The 24510-nt window shown below is 38.5% G+C and overlaps 2 protein-coding genes across 3 annotated transcripts; one reads left to right on the top strand and one right to left on the bottom strand.

Moving 5' to 3' along the window:
* Positions 1-3446: 3446 nt before the first annotated feature.
* On the bottom strand, positions 3447-15589 carry LOC109432491 (ejaculatory bulb-specific protein 3-like). Of its 2 annotated transcripts, none has more exons than XM_029870986.1 (2): positions 15440-15589; positions 3447-3994 (listed from the first exon to the last, which is right to left on the bottom strand). In XM_029870986.1, exons 1-2 carry the CDS (start codon positions 15572-15574, stop codon positions 3599-3601), a joined length of 531 nt encoding a protein of 176 aa, XP_029726846.1. In that variant the 5' UTR covers positions 15575-15589; the 3' UTR covers positions 3447-3598. The 2 variants fall into 2 exon arrangements, with proteins under 2 accessions (XP_029726846.1, XP_029726845.1); XM_029870985.1 differs by lacking the exon at positions 3447-3994 and adding an exon at positions 14831-15359.
* On the top strand, positions 6743-7531 carry LOC109432565 (ejaculatory bulb-specific protein 3-like). Its single transcript, XM_029870988.2, has 2 exons — positions 6743-6867; positions 6950-7531. The coding sequence occupies exon 2, from the start codon at positions 6965-6967 to the stop codon at positions 7343-7345; it is 381 nt and encodes a 126-aa protein (XP_029726848.1). The 5' UTR covers positions 6743-6867; positions 6950-6964; the 3' UTR covers positions 7346-7531.
* Positions 15590-24510: the final 8921 nt, after the last annotated feature.

The raw sequence follows: 24510 nt of genomic DNA, 5'->3' as shown, positions 1-24510 counted from the left end.
CTAATCAAATTTGATAGATTTAAGCATTTTATGTTAGTATGAAAACTTGCATGCAACTTTTGAAGGGTGACTTGTATGGGAAATATCGTACCTAACATAAATCGCTTAAAACTATCAAATTCGATTTATTAAAAGAAAATATTTTGCATGGGTCGTTAATTTGGATGTTTATTGACCAATTAACCTTTTGATTGCTTGACAAAAATATTTCCATGCTTAATGGCTTGCAATCAAAAAAGCCCAAAATCGCATATTTTGCCCTATAAATTGAGGTATAGCTCAAAATTGTGACGTGTTGGAGCAAATCTGAGCCCGGATTTGGATTCAGCGGCCCAAAATCTGTCGGAGACACATAAGTTTGCTCTTGAGACAGACCAAAAGTTATTTTTTGTTACGCTGTGTTATGATTAATGATTTTTGATTAATCTTAATCATTAATCATTAATCATGATTAAATTTATGATTAATCATTAACGCTCTGATCATAACTGCTCATGAAATTTCATAACTATCCTTACAGAACTTTGAATTGTAGCGGAAAAGAACCATCTAGTATGCGAATGAAAATTGGTGATGATTGTACAAAATCTTAAAAAGCACGTCTGTTTGTTTGTCATCTACAGTTAAAAGTGATGCATCGATTTTAATGAAATTTTGCACAAATAATAAACATACATCGAAGAGTTCTCAGTTAATTTTTGATCAATTTCTGTTGATTCAGTACAGAGTTACTGCCATACTTCTGTGTCCCGATTATTGCGGATACAGGCTTTATCAAGCATTTGACCGTACAGCGATTTTTTTTACCAAAATCATTTTTCATTTAAATGTCAATATCTTTTTTTATACGTGAGTCAAAGGCGCTGTAATTTGGCTAATAGAAAACCTAATAGTTAAAACTGAACCGAAGTTTGCTGGGGTTGGATCTGGTCAGAGATTTTATCGCTGTCAATGTATCCACAAAAGCCAGCCCAACTCTACCGCTGTTAAAACAAATCTATGTCGCATATCCCGGAAAATTCTAGTGGAAATGTTTTTTTTTTCCAAGACAATTCCCTTTTTTTTTACCCATAAGGGAACGTCCATAAATAACGTTACGCTTAAGGAGTGGAGGGGGTGATTTCATTAGTAAAGTTTGACTACCCTTACAAAAATTTGAGAGGATTCTAGTCTAGTCTACACATACACAGCAATTCATTGAAAAGAATCCTGGAAAACGATAGAATCTACTACTTATATCATTATTAATGCTTGCAGCACATCAGAGATGCATTACAAGCATTAAAGCGACCAGGGCTACTGTGCAGCGTTAATTATTCTACAATAAAATCATAGAGTGGGGACATCTCGTACCAACCACTCCGTGTTATATTAGGTATAAAAACGGCACAGAACGTTAGGAGCGACTTTGCTAACAAGATTAATGTCACTCCGTCGAAGCTCCTCTTCTTGGGATGGGACAAAGGAATTTACTCCTTATGCTCAAGCTACTCCGTTGTCTAGTGTCGTGCTTCCTTCAAAGAGCGAAAAGCTCACTGGAAGCATTGAACGTGTCCGTGTATTTTAAGCTCGGAAACCTAGGCTTACGCGCCATTACTCGCTCTCTGAAACGAGAAAATGCTCCCATCCCCATTTACATTATCGAATGATAATTTTTAATGACATAAATTTAAGACGGTAAAGGAACATTCTCACAAAGTCCCTCGGTATTAGGCGTATGATGACACTGTGTTTTTTTTTATTTCCTCAGCGACGAGATCCGACGGTATCACTCAATGTTTTCTTCATATTCATTTCCGCCGAAATCAAATATTTTTCTCCATTTTTCATACTCCAAATGGAAGCAGCGAAAAGATGCCCAAATTCTTCGCGCACCATTCACTTAAATACTCTCTTCAATGAAGTTTTTCCATCCATTTGCGGCCGGAGACCCAGACCGTTGAATGTTTCCACCGTGGATTTCACTTTTGGCTACAGAATAATTCCCACTTTGAAAACATTACGAAAAATTCAGAGGTTTCATGCAAAAAGTGTGACATACGGGGGAAGGGGGTTGAAAATGGTCAATGTTGCGGGACGTAATTTATGAACGTTCCCAACTTGAGAAAAGCATCGTAGGAACAAAGTTCAAAAATAAAAAAATTTGTCAATATTCTCATCAATCTGGAAAAAAGCAAACTGAGAAAAACAATCATGTAATTTTCCACCTTAATAAATATAAAGAAGAGCCGGAACAGCTATGCCAAAATTACAAAAAAAAAACTGCGGGAAATTTGTAAACTGAACCTCAATAATGATTATTATTAAAGTTCAGGAGCTTTTTTGGATAAACTTTTTTTCGTTCCTAAGTTTGACCGATTTGGAATGTCCAGATGTGCCATATCCCTTTTGGGACGGAGCGCAAAAAAATGAAATTTCTATACAAATTGCTCAACTTTAGCTCTCCAGCACTCTTAGATTTCCCAATAAAACAACAGTTGAGGGGCCCGGATTCAATGGGGTGTAAGTGACCATTTTGTCAATTTTGAGCTCAGCACATCGAAAAATTCTTTAGATTTCAAGCTTTTAGGAACTTTCTCAAGATTTTTTGTACGATGATTAGAAAAATAACAATGAATCGGAGAAAATTGTGTCGGTTTTGAAACACTACACATTTTGTATGGGATGAAAAATTGGCGACAAACTATAAACCTCATTTACTCGAAAGTGGATTTTTGTCACTTACACCCCTTTGCTGCTAACCCTTCTAATCCCTCATTTGAAAGTACCAATCTTAATCTTTCGATTTCTATCTTTGACTATACAAGTATAAATAATAGTTCAATTACTAAAACAGTTAACATCACATAAAACAAAGACTTAACAGATGAAAAAAATATGCAAACCTGTTACAGATCAACAGCACAATTGTGCTGATTCGTCACAATAGGGATATAGGCAAAGTCTTTGAAAAGTTATAACTCAAGAACGGAGCATTGTAGAAACAACGTGTTTTTTTTGTGAAAACGCAAGCAAACTTTCTCTGCAGGCTGAAAATTATATGATCAGGTAAAAGGAAGCCTTGGAATATAAAAACCCTCCCGACGAAGCAAAAAAGTAAGTACATCACTGATCTATCTCAGTTTGACACGCGGAAACTATAGTAAATCCAATCGAACCAAGTTGCGTAGACGAGAAAAATTGTTTGACATTGTTAGTTGTCGCTGATTTACTAAAACCAGTTTTCCTGGAATATATGCAACTAAGATTTTTTCTTGTTAATAACCATGACCACCGGGGAATAAAATATCACGAAAAATACCCGCTAACAAAGAGTGAAACAGTTGGGTATAATTTGTTAATATTTCTGGACAACATTTCGCCCATACTGAATGCTGAATATGCTGAAATGAAATCAACTTTGCGATGGACTGTGATATTTTTGACATTCTGCGAAAGCTCACAAATTAGTTACTGAAATCCATTTATTAGTTCATCTGCACTGAGGATTCAACAGAACTACAATAATTTCCAAGCGTGGTGTCTGATCGTAAGGTACCTATTTTTCACATTTTCCAAAACAGTTCAGTTCAGTCTTTATCTCAGAATCTCCCACCGTTTACAGCTTGATTCCTTCCTTGTCGGCATCGGCGACGTACTTCTCGACGTACTTGTTGTCGGGATCGTACTTGGCCTTCAGAGCCTTCCATTCCTCCGGCTTGTTCTCGGTCAGGTACTTGATGGTCTTGGTGCTGTCGGTCTGCTGCTTCTCGCTACACTTGGCACAGTTATTCTCCAGGGCATCGGGCAGGACGCGCTTCAGTTCGTTGACATCTGGGGTACAGGCACCGGTGTCCATAAGACAGGCATAGTAGTTCTTGAACAGTCGCTCGGACTTCAGAATCTCATCGATGTTGACGCTGTCGTACTTGGTGGTGTACTTGTCGTCTTGGGCGGCAACCAGGGCGAGCAGGGCCAGAGCAACGATGAAGAATTTCATTTTGAGGTGGTGGAGCTGCGATGATTGAAAAAGATTTGATTAATTGTTCAATTCTTACTGGGCAGGAGAAGTGTTTTCAGCAAGAGCTGGACTTACCTTGGTTCTAACGGCTGGACAGATTCAAACTATGACCATCGAAAACCTCGCACCGGCTTTATATAGGGGCGAAATTTGTTCTTGCTTCTTTCCCGCGGGATGTTCAATCGCGAATTATGTTTTCACCATCTTGCATGTATCGGGTTTATTTCGGGTTTGGCTTCTTCTCATCAATTTTTCCTTTCGCTGTATACAAGCTGCTGTCGTGTGCAAATCATATTGATTGATTTTTTGGTTTGCAAGAAATAAAATAAAATAAACAGTGTAGTTTTTGAATGATTGATTGATTGATTGATAACGCATGGTAGGATGTCATTAATTACTATTTTAAATGTCTAATATTTAATAACTTATGCTTTTGAACATCCGGAATGAATAATTCTGTATCTTTAAAGTTCAAAGTATCAATATATCCTTTTAAGGAAAAAAAACCTATGGTCCTTATTACATTTCATACCTTGGTAAAATGATAGGTCTCGGTTTGGTTCTGGCCGAGATGGATCTTCAAACAAGGAAGAATGGGTTAGTATTCCTAATCTTTTGTTCGGTGTTCACTGATTTGGGGCCGGGGTTCCGATGCATGGTCAATATCGGTATCATTTCTTGACTTTTTCGATAGAGATCTGATTTTGACTGAAAAAGAAGCGTGTTAAAAGCGGAACCTATCAATCAGAACCCTTCCTTACAATTTAGTTAGAAATTACTACTGCAACAAAACCGAATACTTCCTAAATTGCAAAATTCTCGTAGGGTGCCTGTACCAGTTATCGTACTACCTAAAGAAAACTATTTCTACAAAAATAAGAAGACCGACGAATATTTCCAATATGTCAAATGATTGTGTAGTTTCCATACTTTACAGGAAAAATAAACAATCTGAGCCAAAATTACTTTTAGTATTTATTACGTGCCTGTGCCAATGATAGGAACCCTGTACCAGTTACGGACACATTTTCTTATTTCGGTTCCACTTCGCACTATTTGCATGCATTCCTTATGGGATTAGCCATAACTGGTACACTATGGCGAAATAGGGTGCAAGGAAGCGGAAATCATAGGGAAAATGATTTATTTCTATAACAATTTAAGCAAATTGTGAAGCTTGAATGATTGCAATCATCTTTTGTGAGTGTGATCTTGAATTCACACAATATTTCATGTTGTTTTTCATTGTTAAAGGTTGAAAGTCAACTATAGCCAACTTGAGGTACTATTGCCATAACTGGTACACTGAGCCTAACATTGTTTTTTTTTTGTTGAATCTCCCAAGATTTTTTCATAGAAAATCAAAGGTTTATGGAAACCACTATCCAACTATTTTTATGCGTACGACTCCTCGTATTTCTACCTTAGAATTGCTCAGGTACCTATTACATACATAGGCGCCAACTTAGGGGGGGCAAGCATGGTTTTGCCCCCCCCCCCCCCCCCCAATAATTGACGATTTTCAAATTTTCCCATACAAAAAATCAGGTACATATTCCCATCAATCAAAGTACATATTCCCAATATTTGTATTGGAGGTCTGCTGTGCCTTTTAGCACAAGATTTTGTTTAGTCAAAAATCCTTTATAAATTTGCAAAGTAATGGGAAAAATCTCGTTTCTATTAAATCTGCAAGAAAATCCAATGGAGTTTATCTTAAACATTATAATTATCACTAAACAATCCCTATGTTAACTTTCTCGAAACAAATTCTTTCAACAGAAAGACTTAACAAACTTATTAACAGAAAGACTAAACAAACTTATTAATTCTGTTAACGTCCCCGCTGGGAGAAAGTTTGCTTCTCTGCTTTGTGTTCTATGAGCACTTCCACAGATAGGATAGGTTAGGTGTCTTTATTAGAGAGATCTGCAGCCCGAGGCTGGTTCAACTCTTATGGATTCTACAGTTATTAGCAGAGAGCTTCTTCTGCCAATGACCATTTTGCATACGTGTGTTTTATCGTATTCCAGGCACGAAGATACTCTACGAACCCGTTACCCTTACCGTGGTTATGCTGAATACCCGTGCGCTTACTGCATCAGCTACATTGGCCCTTGTAGCATTATTTTTCTCACGTACGCTGGATCAGTTAATTAAAGTTTGAAAGACTGATTACACAAATTTACAAAATGTAACGAAAAGAATGAGCCAACATTGTCCATGCTCAATGCTCATTCACATGGTATTATTATTTCGGTTGGAAATTAAAAAACTATTTTTAAGAAAAATATTTTTGTTAATTTTGGGTTGTTTACAACATACGTCGGAAGTGACGTATATGATAGTGCATTATTGAACGCACACAGCGTACTACTCCCGGTACTGAAAAAAAGCGTCGCTAGTCGAAAAGTGTCGCTAGTCAAAACGTCGCTATTCGGTTTGGTGCTGGCGCCATAATAAATTTCTAAGTAGAATAATTTTTGAGTTAGAGCTCAAATTCGAGTTCTACACCTTTCCCTGCAATTTGAATGCTATACAAAAACACAATCAAAAATAAAGCAATAAATGACTTCCAAACATACAAACCATCAATAACCAACCAACTGCACTAGTTTTTTTCGCGAAACGAATAATCAATCAATATGATTTGCACACCTACGACAGCAGCTTGTATATAGCGAAAGCAAAAATTGACGAGAAGAAGCCAAACTCGAAATAAACCCGATACATGCAGGATGGTGAAAACATAATTTGCGATTGAACATCCCGCGGGAAAGAAGTAAGAACAAATTTCGCCCCTATATAAAGCCGGTGGGAGATTTTTGATGGTCATAGTTTGAATCCGTCCAGCAGTAAGAACCAAAGTAAGTTCAACTTTTGCTTGGGAAATCAAATCTTGTTCAGTAAAAATAACATTAGTAACCTAATTATTTTCCATATTCCCAGCTCAACATCCCCAAAATGAAATTCTTCATCGTTGCTCTGGCGCTGCTCGCCCTCGTTGCTGCCCAAGACGACAAGTACACCACCAAGTACGACAGCGTCAACATCGATGAGATCCTGAAGTCCGAGCGCCTGTTCAAGAACTACTATGCCTGTCTTATGGACACCGGCGCCTGTACTCCAGATGTCAACGAACTGAAGCGCGTCCTGCCCGATGCCCTGGAGAACAACTGTGCCAAATGCAGCGAGAAGCAGCAGACCGACAGTACCAAGACCATCAAGTACCTGACCGAGAACAAGCCAGAGGAATGGAAGGCTCTGAAGGCCAAGTACGATCCCGACAACAAGTACGTCGAGAAGTACGTCGCCGATGCCGACAAGGAGGGAATCAAGCTGTAAATTGGGCGGAGTCCTGAGATGAAGACTGAATTGAAGATCGATGGATAGTCGACCTAATGCTGTGATATTGATAATGGTTTGGTATTTTACGATTGAACGACAACGAATTTGGTCAAATTTAGCTTTATTGAATCCGTCGTGCAGTGTTGATGATGTGACAATAAATGGATTGCAATAACTAAAAAACACGTTTTGCTTTTAGAGAGTATCAAACATATCACAACGGTTGAAGACTACTTTTTCAAAGTGTGAAAGAATCTTGTGATAGATTGTCTCAGAATCCTAAGATAAGCTTTCCCTTGAGATTCTCCCAAAATTTTCCAGAGTACTAAGAGGGATTATCTCAGAATCCTTAGATGAATTCTCCCAGAATTCTGGGAGGAATTCCAAAAGCGATTCTTCCACATTCTTGAGATAAATTCATCTAGAACACTGAACATGACACTGAAAGAGATTCTCACAAAAAAAGATGTTCGAATTCCTATAGGATAGTTTCCCAAGAAACTTAAAAGAAATTACCCTGAATCCTGAAAAGAGTAGCTTAGAACCCTAAGAAGGATTACTCCAGAATCCCGAGAATGGTTCCTTCAAAGTACTGGTCGGGATTGCCAAAGAAACCTGAGATATACTCTCACAGAATTCTGGGAGATAGGACCCCAAAATCTTGAGAAGAATTCCTCCAGAATCATTTTAAGTATTCTCCCAGAATTCCAGAAACATCCTGGGTGGAAGCCATTAGAATGCTGAGAATAATTCTGCCAGAATCCCAAATTGTATGCCTCAGAATTCTACGAGTGATTCCCCAGCATCTTGAGAGGGATCATAAGAGGAGTGATTCCTGATTCTTGGGAGAAATATATCTAGAAACCTAAGAGAGACTTTTCCGAAAATCTGATAAGGATTATCCCTGGAAGGGATTGCGAAAACTTCTAGAATGGACTTCCCCAGCATCCTGAGAGGGATTCACTGGAATTCTGAGAAAACTGCCCATATTCGCATAGGTGACGTAAACGCAACATAGGTCAAAATCCACTTTTTTAGCTTAACATATCCTACACCATGTATAGCATATGCTCCAATTATTAAAAAAATGTGTTTGTTCTAAAACATGTGAGTATATTGAAAAGAACGTTTTGACGTAACCACCATGTGGTCGCAATACTGACGTCTGTGTACAAGAAAACTAAAATCTCCCCATAAAACGTGATTGAACACAATTTATTTGGATAATTTATTTACATAAACATAATTTATATTTGAGATATCTAATTATTTGATTTCAGATGCCTGAAAATCATTTTCAATATCAACAACTTTCATAGTGAATATTATCAATTATGTTTAATACTTATTATGGATGCAATGTAAATACTGAAACATTTATGATGCTTTGACAACAACATGCGAATAATTTGACAAATTGATACTTGAAAGCCTACAACTCGTAATGGTGAGTCTACGCCGATTGAAGTAATCGTTTCCACTGGTCTTAGTCCTGGATCAATCGCTTCCAGTCGCCCTGAGATTTTGGAGCCCCTTAGGGCCGCAAAATGCAGTTGAGGAAGACCTAAAAGGCCAACGTGCGCGCCCTACCACGAAGCCAACGGCTCCTTTCTGGTTCTCTGCTAATATGGTATAAGTTTGTCATTTCATGGCATACGAGCTACGTACCCAGCCCACCGCAGCCTGCCGTGTTTTATCCGCTTCATTATACATCAGTTAACCGATTGTGTCAGCCTGTGTCGGGGACACATTTTTTGTTCTCCTTAAATATCTAAGTAGATTTTCAAGCAGTAGTTTAGTGATGAACATGATTGAATTAGTTTAAGTTTGACCGTAAGTTAATGGGAGCAAAAAGTTTGTGGGGCTGACAAAATTGGGTTCATACTGTATCGATTTATTTACATTTTTGGTACAATTCGTAGTTCATGCAACGCCGCCATATGCCGTGATCCTGGTTAGCGGCGAGTATTGTTCGCAGTTAACGTGCTTACTTTAAATTACTCTAAAATGGGTGCTTGTCAAATCTCCTAAGTATAGAATCCAAACACCTCATGTATGAACAGTTGTATTTTTTGTATGGATGGTTGTGGTAGATCTCTATCGCTTCCTCTGAATTACGACGTAAACTCCTCAAACCCCCTTTCAGCTACTTACTAAGTGCTTGAAGCAAACTCATTGAAACCCGAAACGTGAGTTTTTGTGGAACCTGATTGATTAATGAAATAGTAAACTCATGGTTAGCCACGAGTAAAATCATTCCACAGCAAAACTATTATAAGTTTTACGTTTTGTATCAAAACCATCATTAACAATACTACTGAACTGTTGTGGCTTTTCAGTCTAACAAAAGTGAAACGGTCAGGAGTTTGGCATAGCCGTTATAATCCTGTTAGACTGAGAAAGCCACAACAGTTCAGTAGTATTGTTAATGATGGTTTTGATACAAAACGTAAAACTTATAATAGTTTTGCTGTGGAATGATTTTACTCGTGGCTAACCATGAGTTTACTATTTCATTAATCAATCAGGTTCCACAAAAACTCACGTTTCGGGTTCCAATGAGTTTGCTTCAAGCACTTAGTAAGTAGCTGTAAGTCTTCCCAGTCGTAAACATCCTCTAAAACTTAGATAAATTGAATCCATATCTATCTGATTAGGCGTTGGGTGTATGAGCTTTTGATGTTTACTAATTTAATTGTAAAAACTTAGTGTAGAGGAATAGTACAAGGTTATTAAAATGAAATTAGTTTCGTAACATTTCGTAATTTGTCGAATATGAGAAAAAAATAAATGAGGCCCGCGGGTGACACTTATTGTTTCAGCTTATCAAGTAAATCTTAAAAAATTGTAAATATTATTAAGGTATTTCTTAATAAATAGTTACGTACAACACCATATTTTGGATAAGGCATAAAATAACCTTTTCAACATAGACTGCCTTAATTGCAAGATGCAAGGAAGAAGCCGTTAGGATCCATCGCAGAGCCTGGGGATTAATGTTAATTCCGGTATTTTGCACGCATTAAACGAAATAAGAAAACTGGTCGGTGTAAAGTCCAATTGGACTAGGCGATTTGTTGGACATGTAAAGATAAGCCAAGGAATTATAGTATTTCAAGAAATAATGCACATGCTTTGATATCCCAATTTCTTGCAGGACATTTTCCCATAATTAGGGTCTTGTACCATTTGGGCAGGTGTACCTATTTTGGGCACTTGCCGCTATAACTAAGTCAATTTCAAACCGATTGATTTGAATTTTTATACAGAGTTAGCTACTGTACGTGCCTAACTCTATACAAAATTTCAAATCAATCGGTTTGAAATTGACTTAGTTACGGCGGCAAGTGCCCAAAATAGGTACATCTGCCCAAATGGTACAAGACCCTATTGAAAAACAGTTGGTCCGGTCTGATTTAAATCCGACCAACTGTGAATCTTACTACGATGCACACGCTTTATGGTACGCTCGACCGCACTATCAGATAGATCACATTTTCAGAATGTGACGTGTTAGCTTTTTTTTCTGAAACCACGGTTAGTACATCTTCTTTCGAGTGGGGGCTGCTGCAATAAAAAATGTATTTAACGCACGAATACGGACATTCAGCCGGAGACCCGGGTTCGATTCCCGTTCCGGTCGGGAAATTTTTTTCGACTCCCTGGGCATGGTGTATCATTGCACTTGCCTCACTATATACAAATGCATGCAATGGCAGACAAAGGAAGCCCTTCAAATAATAACTGTGGAAGTTCTCGAAAAACACTAAGTTGAAGCGAGGCAGGCCAAGTCTCAGTGGGGACGTAGAGCCATATAGAAGAAGAAGAAGACGGACATTCCGGAAAAAAATCTAACACGTGTTCAGAAAACGGGTACCGTAATAGCTAACATAACGGTCATAGCAATCTGGTTGTTACGTCAACTTATCCGTGTAATCATTCATCAAAACGACTGAATGGTCGCATAAACTGACGTACACGTTTTAAATATGGAAAAATTACACGAAACATCTTAAAATCATTGCGGCTCACTTTTTGTAGCTGTAATCCACGAAACTGACAGATTATTTCATTCGAATAGTCGGTGCATATGTAAATCCAGAAAAAATCTATAAAATCGTGTTTTCCCATCAGAGCAGACGTTGGTGGTTACATCGACTATGCGAATATGGGCAGAAAAGTTCCCACATAAAATATAAATTTACAACAGAATCTCAAGAAAATTTTCCCATAATCTTGTCAAGGATTTCCCCTGATTACTAAGAGGGATTCTCCCAAAACCCTGGAAGGGATTTCTTGGGAGCACCTATTCCAGAATACAGAAAACAGAATTCTACTGGGATTCTCGTAGAATGCTGAGAAGGATTTCTTCCGAACCCTAAGAGTATTCACAAAATCTATGCGAGGGATTCTCCAAAATGTAAATTTCTTTAGAGAATTCTACCCAGAATCTCGTGAGAGATTCTTCAATAATTAATAATTCTGAGTGAAATTGCCCTAGAATCTTGCAAAATAAAGCCCCAGAATCCCAAGGATTTTTCCAGAATCATGAGTCAAGTTCCCCAGAAGCTTGAGAGAAATTTCCTCAGAATTCTGATGGGGATTACCCCAGAAAGTCAGAATTTTCTGAGAATCTGGGGAAGAGTACCCGCAGAATACGTAGTGATATTTCCCCAAAATCTTAAAAGGATCTTACGCAGAATCAGGGCCGGATCTAAGGGGAGGCCGGGGGGGCGGGCCCCGGGCCCCCACATTTTAGGGGCCCCCACAAAAACCTTTTTTGGTTGGTATCATTAGCTTTATTTTTCATATTGCTCAAGTACTGTTCGAAAATAAGGAAAAACATTTTTGGTCATCTCTTCGAGGGGCCTCCACATCCGCTTGGGCCCCGGGCCCCCACAATCCTTAATCCGGGCCTGAGAAGGATTCTAGTGATCCTGTGTGGGATTTCTCCAGAATCCTAAGAAATATTTCCCCAGAACTTTGAGAGGAATTTCGCCACAATTCTGAAAATGCTGAGTATGATTCTCCAAGAAGTCTGAGAGGAGAAAGATTTCAAAATCCTTAGCGGAATCAGCCCAGATCATTCAGAAATTTCTTATAATCCTGAAAGGGATTTGAACTTTGGTAAGGAACCCTGGCAGGGAACACCCCAAAATCCTGAAATGAACTCCCTTAGAATCCAGAGATTCCCTAGCATTCTGATAGGTATTCCCATATACTATTGAGAAAAATTCCTCCGGAATTTTTGAAGAGGCTCTTTCATAATTCTGAGGTTTACTCTAAAATTCTGTGAGAGATTCCTTCAAAATGCTGAAAATTGGCATAGATAAAAAGAGAATAGAAAAGAGAGAAAATCTTCTCCAATAGGATTTCTCCCTGAATTCTATTAAGGATTTTCCTAGAAGAGGGAGAGAGGAGTTTTTCCTCGGGATTCTCCCAGAATGCTTAGACGGATATCCTCAGAACTCCCTGACAGATTCTTCCAAAATCCTGAGAAATTCTCCTGCAGTATTGAAAGACATCCCTTTAGAATCCCCAGAGATTGCCCCATAACGCTGAGAGCAAGGATGCGAACATTCATTTGCAATCATTTACATTCACTTGCGAATAACTCGCTTCCGAAACATCGTAGCAGAATTTATGTATGAAGCACTTTTTCATTTTTGTTTTACCTGAAACTTAGTAGAACAATGTACTAGCGTAGCGTCAATAATAAAGTCAACAGAAGGCAGCGTGGAGAGTTGCCTTCACATCTCGTTCACGAATTTGGTATGCGTGTGCGACCCTAATACTATTCGGCGAACTTTCAGATAAAACTACAAGGTTTAATTCATCCATACATAGTTTTTTGATAGAATCAAGTGAATGTAAATCTTTGCAAATGAATGATCCCATCCCTGCCTGAGAGGGATCCTAAGGGGGGATCTTCCCCATTATTAAGAAACATTCATCTAGAATTCTGAGAGGCATTCTCAAAAAATGTTCGGAATCTTTTCAGAATCATTCTAAAAAAAGTAAATTCATGTTTTTTAATCGAAAGGAAAATCGAATGTAAAAAATCGATTCGGTCGATATCGTGGGGGCTTCAACATCGATTCAAAAAATCGATTAATCGGAACAAAAACATCGATGTTGCGAACATCGATTCAAAATTGCCCAACGCTACCGCCATCTATTAATCAGCCTTATCTGTGGATCGTGCTCCAAAAAGGTTGAGCAGGCCTGCTGTGAAGGATGGTACATAAATTGCGTAACGCAAAACATGGCCTAACACCATCTCTCTCCCTTGACCACGCTTTGTGTATGGAAATACAAATTGTTTTATCAGGATCATAACGCTATTCTTGACTTCCCCTCCCTCTATGACGTAACCTAATTGTAAACGATGTCTTAGTCCATATCATGTTCAACAGGAAACTGAACGTCTCCGTAATACAGATAGGTGATTTTAACCTCAAGGCGCACTATATAACTAAAGACTGGACTCGAAAAAATATAAAGTATAACTTTTGATTGCGTGCACAAAAATAGCTGATTTTTTATCAGAAATAATGCACTATGTGTAGCCAATACCATAAAAAAAATCATCAAAATCAGTTATGTGTTGGCGGAGATATCGTCGAAACAAGAGAACTACCATTCGAAAATCTTGGGCAAACAAACACTTTAAGAAATATCTCTTTATTTTCCCAAAACTGTAGAGCCAAAATACTGAACCGATTTCAATGAAAAATATACTTATGCAGAAGTATTGTGTCAAAATTTCATTCAATTTTATCAAACCGTTTTAATGTTTTAGCCATATATATAGTACTATGTCACAATGAGAAGATGTGGTTTTGGTATATAGTGAAATTAAAACTGCTCTAACTGTGAAAGTATTTAACCAAAATGGCTGAAATTTTCACTGAAAACGGTTTGATACAACAATATTACACTGTCAAAGTTTTATAAAAGTCGTGCGGTATTGCCAGCTCTACATTCAAAATAGTGCACACTTATTTTAAAATGTAAATAAATGCCCATATTTTGAAAAATAAAACGTTTTTTGTTTGAATTGTTAATATGTATAAGTACTGAACCAATTATGATAAAATTTTCAGCAATTATTATGCCTACTTGGAGAACTTACAGTCAAATTTTCATATGTTTTGACAAGCTAACAACAAAGTAATAGCCTAAACAATTTTTAAGATGGATGCCCAAAGTATCCGATATCACATTTTATTGTATCAACAATATGTGTGCCAATACTAAACCGATTTTGATGAAATTTTTATGGTATTAACTACATATGTATAGTACACCATTCTTAGTTAAAAAATCATCCATTTTAGCTCACGTAATCAAAAGTTATACATTATTTTGTGTGTCTTTTGAACTTTTTTCGAGTTCAGTTCTCTTAACACAATGCAACCATCTAACCAAGTTCAAGGGCAATTTGTGATATACCTACATAATATTGTTGGAACAAATTAATTAAGTTTCGAAATTCATTTATTTTCATAACTGAATAGTTCGAATTGGGTCTGGCGTGGTGTTGCAATCAAAAAGCAAATCGTTGTCCATTTCATAGCAGTTATCGAAAATCCAATCATGTTCTAATTTACAGTTTGATTCCCTCCTTGTCGGCATCAGCCACATACTTTTCGACGTACTTGTTATCCGGATCGTACTTGGCCTTCAGGGCGACCCACTCCTCTGGCTTGTTCTCGGTCAGGAACTTGATGGTCTTGGTGCTGTCGGTCTGCTGCTTCTCGCTACACTTGGCACAGTTGTTCTCCAGGGCATCGGGCAGGACGCGCTTCAGTTCGTTGACATCTGGGGTACAGGCACCGGTGTCCATAAGACAGGCATAGTAGTTCTTGAACAGACGTTCGGACTTCAGAATCTCGTCGATGTTGACGCTATCGTACTTAGTAGTATACTTGTCATCCTGAGGCTTGGCGGCAGCCAGGGCGATCAGGGCCAGAGCAACGATGAAGAATTTCATTTTGAGGAGGTTGAGCTGTGATTGTAGAAAACGATTGATTGATAATTCAATTCTAATTGGGCAAGAGCATAGATTTTTGCGTGAGCTGTGCTTACCTTGGTTCTTACCGCTGGGCAGATTTGAACTATGATGATCCGGAGCACCAACCGGCTATATATAGTGGCAGATTTTCTACTCGTTTGGATCCCGCGGGATGCACAATCGCGAATTTTGTTTTCTCTATTTCGCATCTAACTATCAGGTTTGTTTTTGGGCTTCACTTCTTTTCGTTATTTTCTCCCTTTGTTGTGTACAAGTTGCTGCCGTTGGTGTATAAATGATTTCTGTCAGTATTTTGAATATGCAGGGAAAGCAAATGCTATTCGCTCTAAGCCGTTTTGTGATTTCAATTTGTGTGATTGTATGATATATATCAAACTATGTCATAAGATAACGGTTTTCTGAAACATAGATATTCATGTTGAATTCAATAAAGAAGTTGCATTTTTCCTTATAAGAGCGAGCATCACACGTCCATTTGTATTAGATAAATTATGACATTATTTTTAGAAGTAACGGTTTCCACACAATATGTTTTCATTCATACTCTTTTTTTCTTAATTTACCTTAATTCATATAGGGTAGGTAGGGTAGGTAATCAAAAGTTGAACCAAATTGCTGCTTTCCGAAGTAGCGCAAATTTTGAGTGATTTTTAATAATTTACTACGGCAAAATCTTATGTATATGAAAGCCACGGGTATAAGCTTTCTGTTAAGTTGTAAAAAGTTTGTATTTGCACCGACTTTCATTGAAAAATTCGACTATTTATCAAACTGTCTCAAATTCAAATTTCATGAAAGGGTAGAAAGCTACTGGCAGGCGGTTCAAACGAATAAGCTCGTGAAATCAATTCATCCAATAAGTTATTGCTGACTGCACCCCAAATTGGACTGACACAATAGTGTGCACACACCTTCAGAGTGTGATTGCAGCGCAGGGCCACGTCGGATCGAGTTGAGGTCTTCGGTGCACTTATTCCTTGTAAATGGAGGAATAAGTGCACCGAAGACGTCGAGGCGATCCGAGGCAAATGTGCACTTTTATCACACTTTTAGGCGTACCAAAAAAAGTGTGATAGTCCTATTTGAGATGTAGTTTGCAATAATCAATGTTGACAGAGAAGCATCCAAACTACGCAAGGACAAAATTGGACAAGCAGAAGCTAGATTGGTGAGTTTTTTTTTTTTTTGAATTTCTTTATATTTGTTAATTTTAACTTAATGCTAATTCTTCACACCTAGATTGGTGAGCATTTTCAGGCACCTTGAGGGTAATTATAATTTCAAAAATTGTAGAGTTCACGTCATGCTTGTCAGGCACCAATGTTGTAATAAACAATTATTGTTTCAGTTGTGTACGAAGTTTGAACCACTTTATTTTAATTTTAAAAGCAATTGAGAGAAGAAATATTAAAATCATTGTTTCATGTTGCTTCAATGTAGAAAAACTTGTTTATGAGTTTGCCCCACTACTGCGAAGCTCACAACGTTGAAACATATGCTTGGTAGAAGAAACGAGTGCTTACTGCTTAGGGTTCCCATCTACTCAGCCTAGAAAACTCCTCGGATTCGTTAAGAAACATTTTGCCAAATTTAGACCAAAATCAGAACATGTCCTGCTAAATTAGGACGGATGGTGACCCTACGAGTGCTTCGTATTCTACAAAAAAATCTTGCGTATTCGTTAACAAAAAAAAATTATAATAAAATAATAAAAATTTTGATCATGATTTCACCTTACTATACATCTTTCCAAATTAATGTTCCGCGTTGGAGCTCTGATCATCTGGTCACTTTACCCAAGAGTAAACAAAACAACCACTAGCGCAATCTGCAGGCCAATACTGGAAGCTCGCCCCCGTTTACTAGTTCAAATTAAGATTACAAATGGTTCAACTTAAGATTACATTCTCCAAGTAAGAATTACTTAAATTTGATAATTTTATTGCAAATAATGCGAAATATTATACGGTTGGTCGATTCTACGATAAATAAGCTTTCATTTGACGTGTTCACATATTGCGTGTGATACAATGCATGAGCTGTACGAGTGCACCGAAAATGTACTTTCTCGGGGGGGACATGGGTGAAATTACAATGATTTTTCAATTGCCTGTACGTCGTTTTAATGAATTTCGAAATGGTTCAAATTAAGATTACAATTTGACTAGTTCAAAGATTGATTTCTTACCCTATTTGTTTTTAATTTACCTACCGGTAACTTCGAGGAAAATACAAAACTAGATCCGATTTTTGCAAAAAATGGTAGGTAATCATCTTTTACTAGTTTATACACAATAGAAAGACTTGAAATTATTGTTAAAATTTTTAAAATTAGATTTCTTTAAAGGCACGTCTTATGGTGTATTTAGGGGGGGTGGGGGTAAGACGGACCGGGTGGGTAAGACGGACCACTAGCTAGTTCTGTCACTTAAGAGCTGAAATTTGACTTTCTTTTACGATTAACTCTATCTTCTTATCAGTTGATGATTATTGCACCACTCCATGAGAGAATACATATGTCAAAAGTGCAAGAAATAATCAATCATTTACCAGGCTACACGCTTTTGTGCTGGGATCTAATTTTGAGGCGGCAATAAATAAGCTTTTTAACATTAAATTGTTAAGTTATTGCATTTTATTTTGAGTTTCCCAGTAGTTTTAAACTGTTCCGTCCTATACACAACGAAATTCAGGTAAATTTCATGGATTATGAATAACGGTGGTCACAGTGTTCGAAATCGATGATTTTACGATCAAAATTGAATAACTTTTTTTAGGTTGGTTTAAGAGGTTTGGCGTGTTCTACAAAGTTTTTCTGCATGTTGAAAGGCGTCTTTTGATAAAATGTTATAAATGATTAATCCCCCTAGAAGTGAGATAAAAATTTTATTTTTTCGAAATATTTTTTTAGAGGTTTGACGTCTTCGGCAAAGTTGTAGCCCATAATAAAAGAACAAAAATCGTAGAACATGTCAAAGCTCCACCTCTTACGGTTTTCGAGATATGGAGCGTTTTGTGCGAAGTACCCCTAAAAATAGTTTTTTCAGTGTAGCTTCAACAGATTAAATCCAACAGTTTTGTGACCTTCTACAAACTTGTTCAGGACGTCAAAATACACATTTCTTCCGAAAATGTCAAGTCATTATATCTTAAAACATAAAAGTTATAGGCAAATTTATCATATTTTAAGGTGTACTTTCACCTTAAGTAACTATTTCCGGCGCAAAATGGCGCAGATGGCTCAGTCGGTAGTTGAAAGATTAGACTTTTTACTACCACTTGGGGGTGGAAACCCTCGTGGGCAATAGTGGGAAAGGTGGTTTAAATACATGACAAAAACTAGTTATTTTACCTGTAATACAAGAACAATAAATAAAAATTAATAATTTAGGATCCCGCAGTAATTTTTACTGCATTGCGTATTTTCCAGCAATATTTCACAACATTTTTGAGCATGATTTATTTATTTATTTACTTAAATCAGCGACACTTTACACCAAAGGTGCATTCGTGTCGTTTTTGAGCATTGTTTTTACCAAACAGAATATTTTATTCATGCTTTTGAATTTATATTGTTTACTATCAGATGATCAGGCATTTTCTGATAAAGTTACTTTAAAATTACCTATTTGAAGTTTTTTTTGGGGCAATATTCAAGTTATGTAGCGCTAGAAATAGGAAGAAGGAAATATTAAACAGTTCAAGATGTCACTATCAAATTTTCGTGATTTGTGCCAACGTAAGAACAGTAACGACATTCACAATACGCGCGACGTGAGACGAAACATAACACTTATAGTTCTTACAATCGTCAAGATATTAAAAATTTACCTTTCGTCGACCGGTTTCGGGCGCGATGTCGCCCATCAACAGGACAATGTCCGACTGATTGCCTTCAGTTTTCGTACGATGTTCGTACACGTCCGAAGAGAAGAGATGCTACTGGGGAGTCGTGTCTACCAGACTAAAAAGACACGACGCAATGGGCGGGTCGTCTTCATTCATCAACGGCCTTCGTGTGTTGCTGATGAACATTGACTCCCAAGCGTTTAAGTGTGACGTTTTTCTTACGCTTTTGACGAGTTTGGCATTATTCCAATCAATTTCATGTTGGGAGTCTACTGTATGCGCTGCCACGCTGGATTCGATTGCTTTGGAAGACTGGACAGCATTTCTGTGCTCTTTTAAACGGACCTTCACTTTCCGGCGAGTTTGGCCAATGTAAACTGCCGGGCAGTCCTTACATGGTATCTCGTATATTCCGGATTGTTCATCCGGCGGTACCTTGTCCTTAAGGTTGCATAAAAGGTCACGTAAGGTCTTGCCACTCTTATGCACAACGTGTAGATTTTGTCGGCGAAGGGCTGTTTTTATTTGATTGGTTATCCTGGGGTAAAACGGCAAGCTAATTCTTCGGGTTTCTTCTGGGTTCTGTTGAAGGGTGGTAATGTTCCTGCGGTGGTTTTTCCGTTTGTGTTTCTTCAAAATTTTGTTCACAAAAGGCCTGTCGTATCCGTTCACTTCAGCTGCTGTATACACACGACTTTTTTCTTCTTCAAACTCGTCGCGCTCCATGGGTATATTGTACAGCCGGTGTGCCATGGAGTGAAAAGCAGCTTGCTTCTGAGCTCCAAAGTGATTGGAGTCAGATGTAATATACCTATCCGTTGATGTGGGTTTGCGGTATATACCGAACTTCAACGTGTCGTCTTCCTTTCTGGTGATCAATAAATCGAGAAACGGTAGGCTCCCTTCCACTTCTCTCTCTACTGTTAAATTGATTGTGTTGTGTTGTGAATTTAGCATCGCCAGAGTCTGCTCGAGGTAACGCTCCTTCACCGGGGCGAAAACATCATCTACATATCGCCACCAGATTCTCGGAAACAGTTTTTTCTTCTGAGCTTCATCCTCGAAGTCGCTCATGAAGAGGTCTGCAAGCAGTGGAGACAACTTGCTACCCATGCTAAGTCCAAACGTCTGTTTATAAAACTTTCCCCTGAAGGTGAAAAAGTTTTGATTCATGCATACCTGAGCTACGGATAGATATGCCTCTATATGGTTGGGTGGAGCACGGCTGCGTTCTAGATGTCGGCGTAGGCTGTGCAGGGCTTCGGTGACGGGTACGCTGGGAAACAATGCGGCGACATCAAACGAAACTAAAATTTCCCCCCTCCGCAATTTGAAACCCTCCAATCTCTTCACCAAATCGATCGAGTTTTTCACACTTTTCCCATGCCTAACAGGGTACTTCTTCATCTCATTCACCAGCCAAGCTGCCAGTTTTTCCGTGGGGGTGCGGATGTTGGAGGAAATGGGTCGCATTCCAATGGGATCTTTGTGAATCTTCGGTAGACAGTATAAAGATGCCACCGTTGGATTCGGAACATGAAACTTTCTTTCAAGTTTCTCGTCGCCCATCAGATGAGCCACAGTCTGTCGCGTATGATTTACTTCCTCAATCATTTTGTTGAGAGGATCTTTGGTTTTGCCGTTTTTGAATTTATATTCCTCATACGGACCGGCACTGATCATTGCATGGACTCTCGAATCATAGTCTTCTCGATCCATTACAACCACAGCATTCCCCTTATCTGCTCGGGAATATACCACGTCACGGGCTTTCAGCTGCCGAATTGTGCACCAAGTATCGAAATTAGGGCACTTTGCGTTCTCCCTTTTGCTTGCCGTTCGCAAAAGGCATTGCTTCACGCTGTGACGGGTAGCTGATTTAGCAGTGTGGTTATCGTATTGGATGGCGCTTTCAATGTTATTGACTATATCGGCAAGGGGAGCGCATTGAGGAGAAACAGCGAAATTCAACCCTTTGTTGAGCAGATCCAGCTCTGCTTGTGTAAACACGGTGGACGAGAGATTTACCACAAAATTTTCGATGTTCTGTGGTAATCGTCTCGTTCTCGGTATCTGCGTGCTTTCGAGGGAGCGTAACTTTCGGCGATGTCGTTGTTTGGTATCACGCACTTGTTTTGGTAGATTACGGGTTACACTATACAACGCTTCTTGCCAACACACTTTATTTTCTTCTTCACATCTACGCACGACACACTCGGTTATTGTGTGGAATTCCACTTGCTGTAGCAGTTGTAAATGGAGTGGGTATAACTGCTCTTCCACTTCCGATAATAACCTATGTTTACACCGGATTTCTTCAATTAACCAGATCTGTTTTGCCTTTTCTGTAGCTCTTCCACTTGCTTCACTGTTGGTTGATGGTTTTACTTGGATAAACTTTGGCATAAGGCCTTTTCTTTTGCAACGGGTAAGGAACTGGATATGTAGTTGCAGCATTCTCTTCTTCGCAATCAATCGGCCATAAAGGCGAAAGCACTTGGAGGTTGTAGCCTGCATTTCACTATCAAATTTTCGTGATTTGTGCCAACGTAAGAACAGTAACGACAATACACAATCCGCACCCCCACGGAAAAACTGGCAGCTTGGCTGGTGAATGAGATGAAGAAGTACCCTGTTAGGCATGGGAAAAGTGTGAAAAACTCGATCGATTTGGTGAAGAGATTGGAGGGTTTCAAATTGCGGAGGGGGGAAATTTTAGTTTCGTTTGATGTCGCCGCATTGTTTCCCAGCGTACCCGTCACCGAAGCCCTGCACAGCCTACGCCGACATCTAGAACGCAGCCGTGCTCCACCCAACCATATAGAGGCATATCTATCCGTAGCTCAGGTATGCATGAATCAAAACTTTTTCACCTTCAGGGGAAAGTTTTATAAACAGACGTTTGGACTTAGCATGGGTAGCAAGTTGTCCCCACTGCTTGCAGACCTCTTCATGAGCGACTTCGAGGATGAAGCTCAGAAGAAAAAACTGTTTCCGAGAATCTGGTGGCGATATGTAGATGATGTTTTCGCCCCGGTGAAGGAGCGTTACCTCGAGCAGACTCTGGCGATGCTAAATTCACAACACAACACAATCAATTTAACAGTAGAGAGAGAAGTGGAAGGGAGCCTACCGTTTCTCGATTTATTGATCACCAGAAAGGAAGACGACACGTTGAAGTTCGGTATATACCGCAAACCCACATCAACGGATAGGTATATTACATCTGACTCCAATCACTTTGGAGCTCAGAAGCAAGCTGCTTTTCACTCCATGGCACACCGGCTGTACAATATACCCATGGAGCGCGACGAGTTTGAAGAAGAAAAAAGTCGTGTGTATACAGCAGCTGAAGTGAACGGATACGACAGGCCTTTTGTGAACAAAATTTTGAAGAAACACAAACGGAAAAACCACCGCAGGAACATTACCACCCTTCAACAGAACCCAGAAGAAACCCGAAGAATTAGCTTGCCGTTTTACCCCAGGATAACCAATCAAATAAAAACAGCCCTTCGCCGACAAAATCTACACGTTGTGCATAAGAGTGACAAGACCTTACGTGACCTTTTATGCAACCTTAAGGACAAGGTACCGCCGGATGAACAATCCGGAATATACGAGATACCATGTAAGGACTGCCCGGCAGTTTACATTGGCCAAACTCGCCGGAAAGTGAAGGTCCGTTTAAAAGAGCACAGAAATGCTGTCCAGTCTTCCAAAGCAATCGAATCCAGCGTGGCAGCGCATACAGTAGACTCCCAACATGAAATTGATTGGAATAATGCCAAACTCGTCAAAAGCGTAAGAAAAACGTCACACTTAAACGCTTGGGAGTCAATGTTCATCAGCAACACACGAAGGCCGTTGATGAATGAAGACGACCCGCCCATTGTGTCGTGTCTTTTTAGTCTGGTAGACACGACTCCCCAGTAGCATCTCTTCTCTTCGGACGTGTACGAACATCGTACGAAAACTGAAGGCAATCAGTCGGACATTGTCCTGTTGATGGGCGACATCGCGCCCGAAACCGGTCGACGAAAGGTAAATTTTTAATATCTTGACGATTGTAAGAACTATAAGTGTTATGTTTCGTCTCACGTCGCGCGTATTGTGAAGTTCAAGATGTGCATCAAAACACAGAGTAGATTTTTTTTTCATGTATTTATATTTATATTTGTTGTTTGACTTTTCAACTACGGAATCAGTATCCGAAAATATCAGGAGAAGTTTTAAATCGTCCGATAGCAGATTAACAGCTTTTTCAGTAATCCACGAGCTTGACTTACACCTGGGAAGCAATTGAAATATATCAGATATAAATCAATAAAATACAGGGTGTGTCGAGAAATAATGCGATGGTTTTTTTTATTTCAAACATTATTTTTAATCTCTTGACGTTAACCAATTACATGTTTTGACGTCCCATCGTATGCATCATGAGTCAATTGAAGTATTTTTTATATTTTTGACAGTACTTTTCACAAAAATCGAGTTGAAAATATTTTATTTAATCAAATTGATCATTTGATATAAAAGATCTACTTTATTTTCACCAGGAAATCGTCAAAATATGTATTGAAGAATGTAAAATTACAACTACCTTAATAAGAACTGCGAAGGTATTTATCATTTGATATTCTAACCACCGTAGCCATTCAATTCTATGACTATTGGGTAGGTAGTCATTCGTTTGGGAATAGATATGTTGTCATAAGTTTGAAGAAATTCAATACTTTTATTTAGAACTAGCTTTAGTTATAACTCTCGGGAATAATATTTTGTCCTGATGTTTTAATTTTTAGTGATAAAAACTCACTGGTTTTTTGCAAAAACGTTGTCACATATTGTCGGAAGAAACACAGTGCAGTAAAAATTTCTGTGGGCTTCTTAATTATTTTTTTTCAATTTATTTTTCTTGTATTACAGGCAAAATAACTAGTTTTTGTCATGTATTTAAACCACCTTTCCCACTATTGCCCACGAGGGTTTCCACCCCCAAGTGATAGTAAAAAGTTTAATCTTTCAACTACCGACTGAGCCATCTGCGCCATTTTGCGCCGGAAATAGTTACTTAAGGTGAAAGTACAACCTAAAATATGTTAAATTTGCCTATAACTTTTTTGTTTTAAGATATAATGACTTGACATTTTCGGAAGAAATGTGTATTTTGACGTCCTGAACAAGTTTGTAGAAGGTCACAAAACTGTAGGATTTTATCTGTTGAAGCTACACTGAAAAAACTAGTTTTAGGGGTACTTCGCACAAAACGCTT

This window comes from Aedes albopictus, chromosome 2 (genome assembly GCF_035046485.1).
Source record: "Aedes albopictus strain Foshan chromosome 2, AalbF5, whole genome shotgun sequence".
NCBI classification, from domain to species: Eukaryota; Metazoa; Arthropoda; class Insecta; order Diptera; family Culicidae; genus Aedes; species Aedes albopictus.
This window is presented reverse-complemented; position numbering and strand designations above follow the sequence as displayed.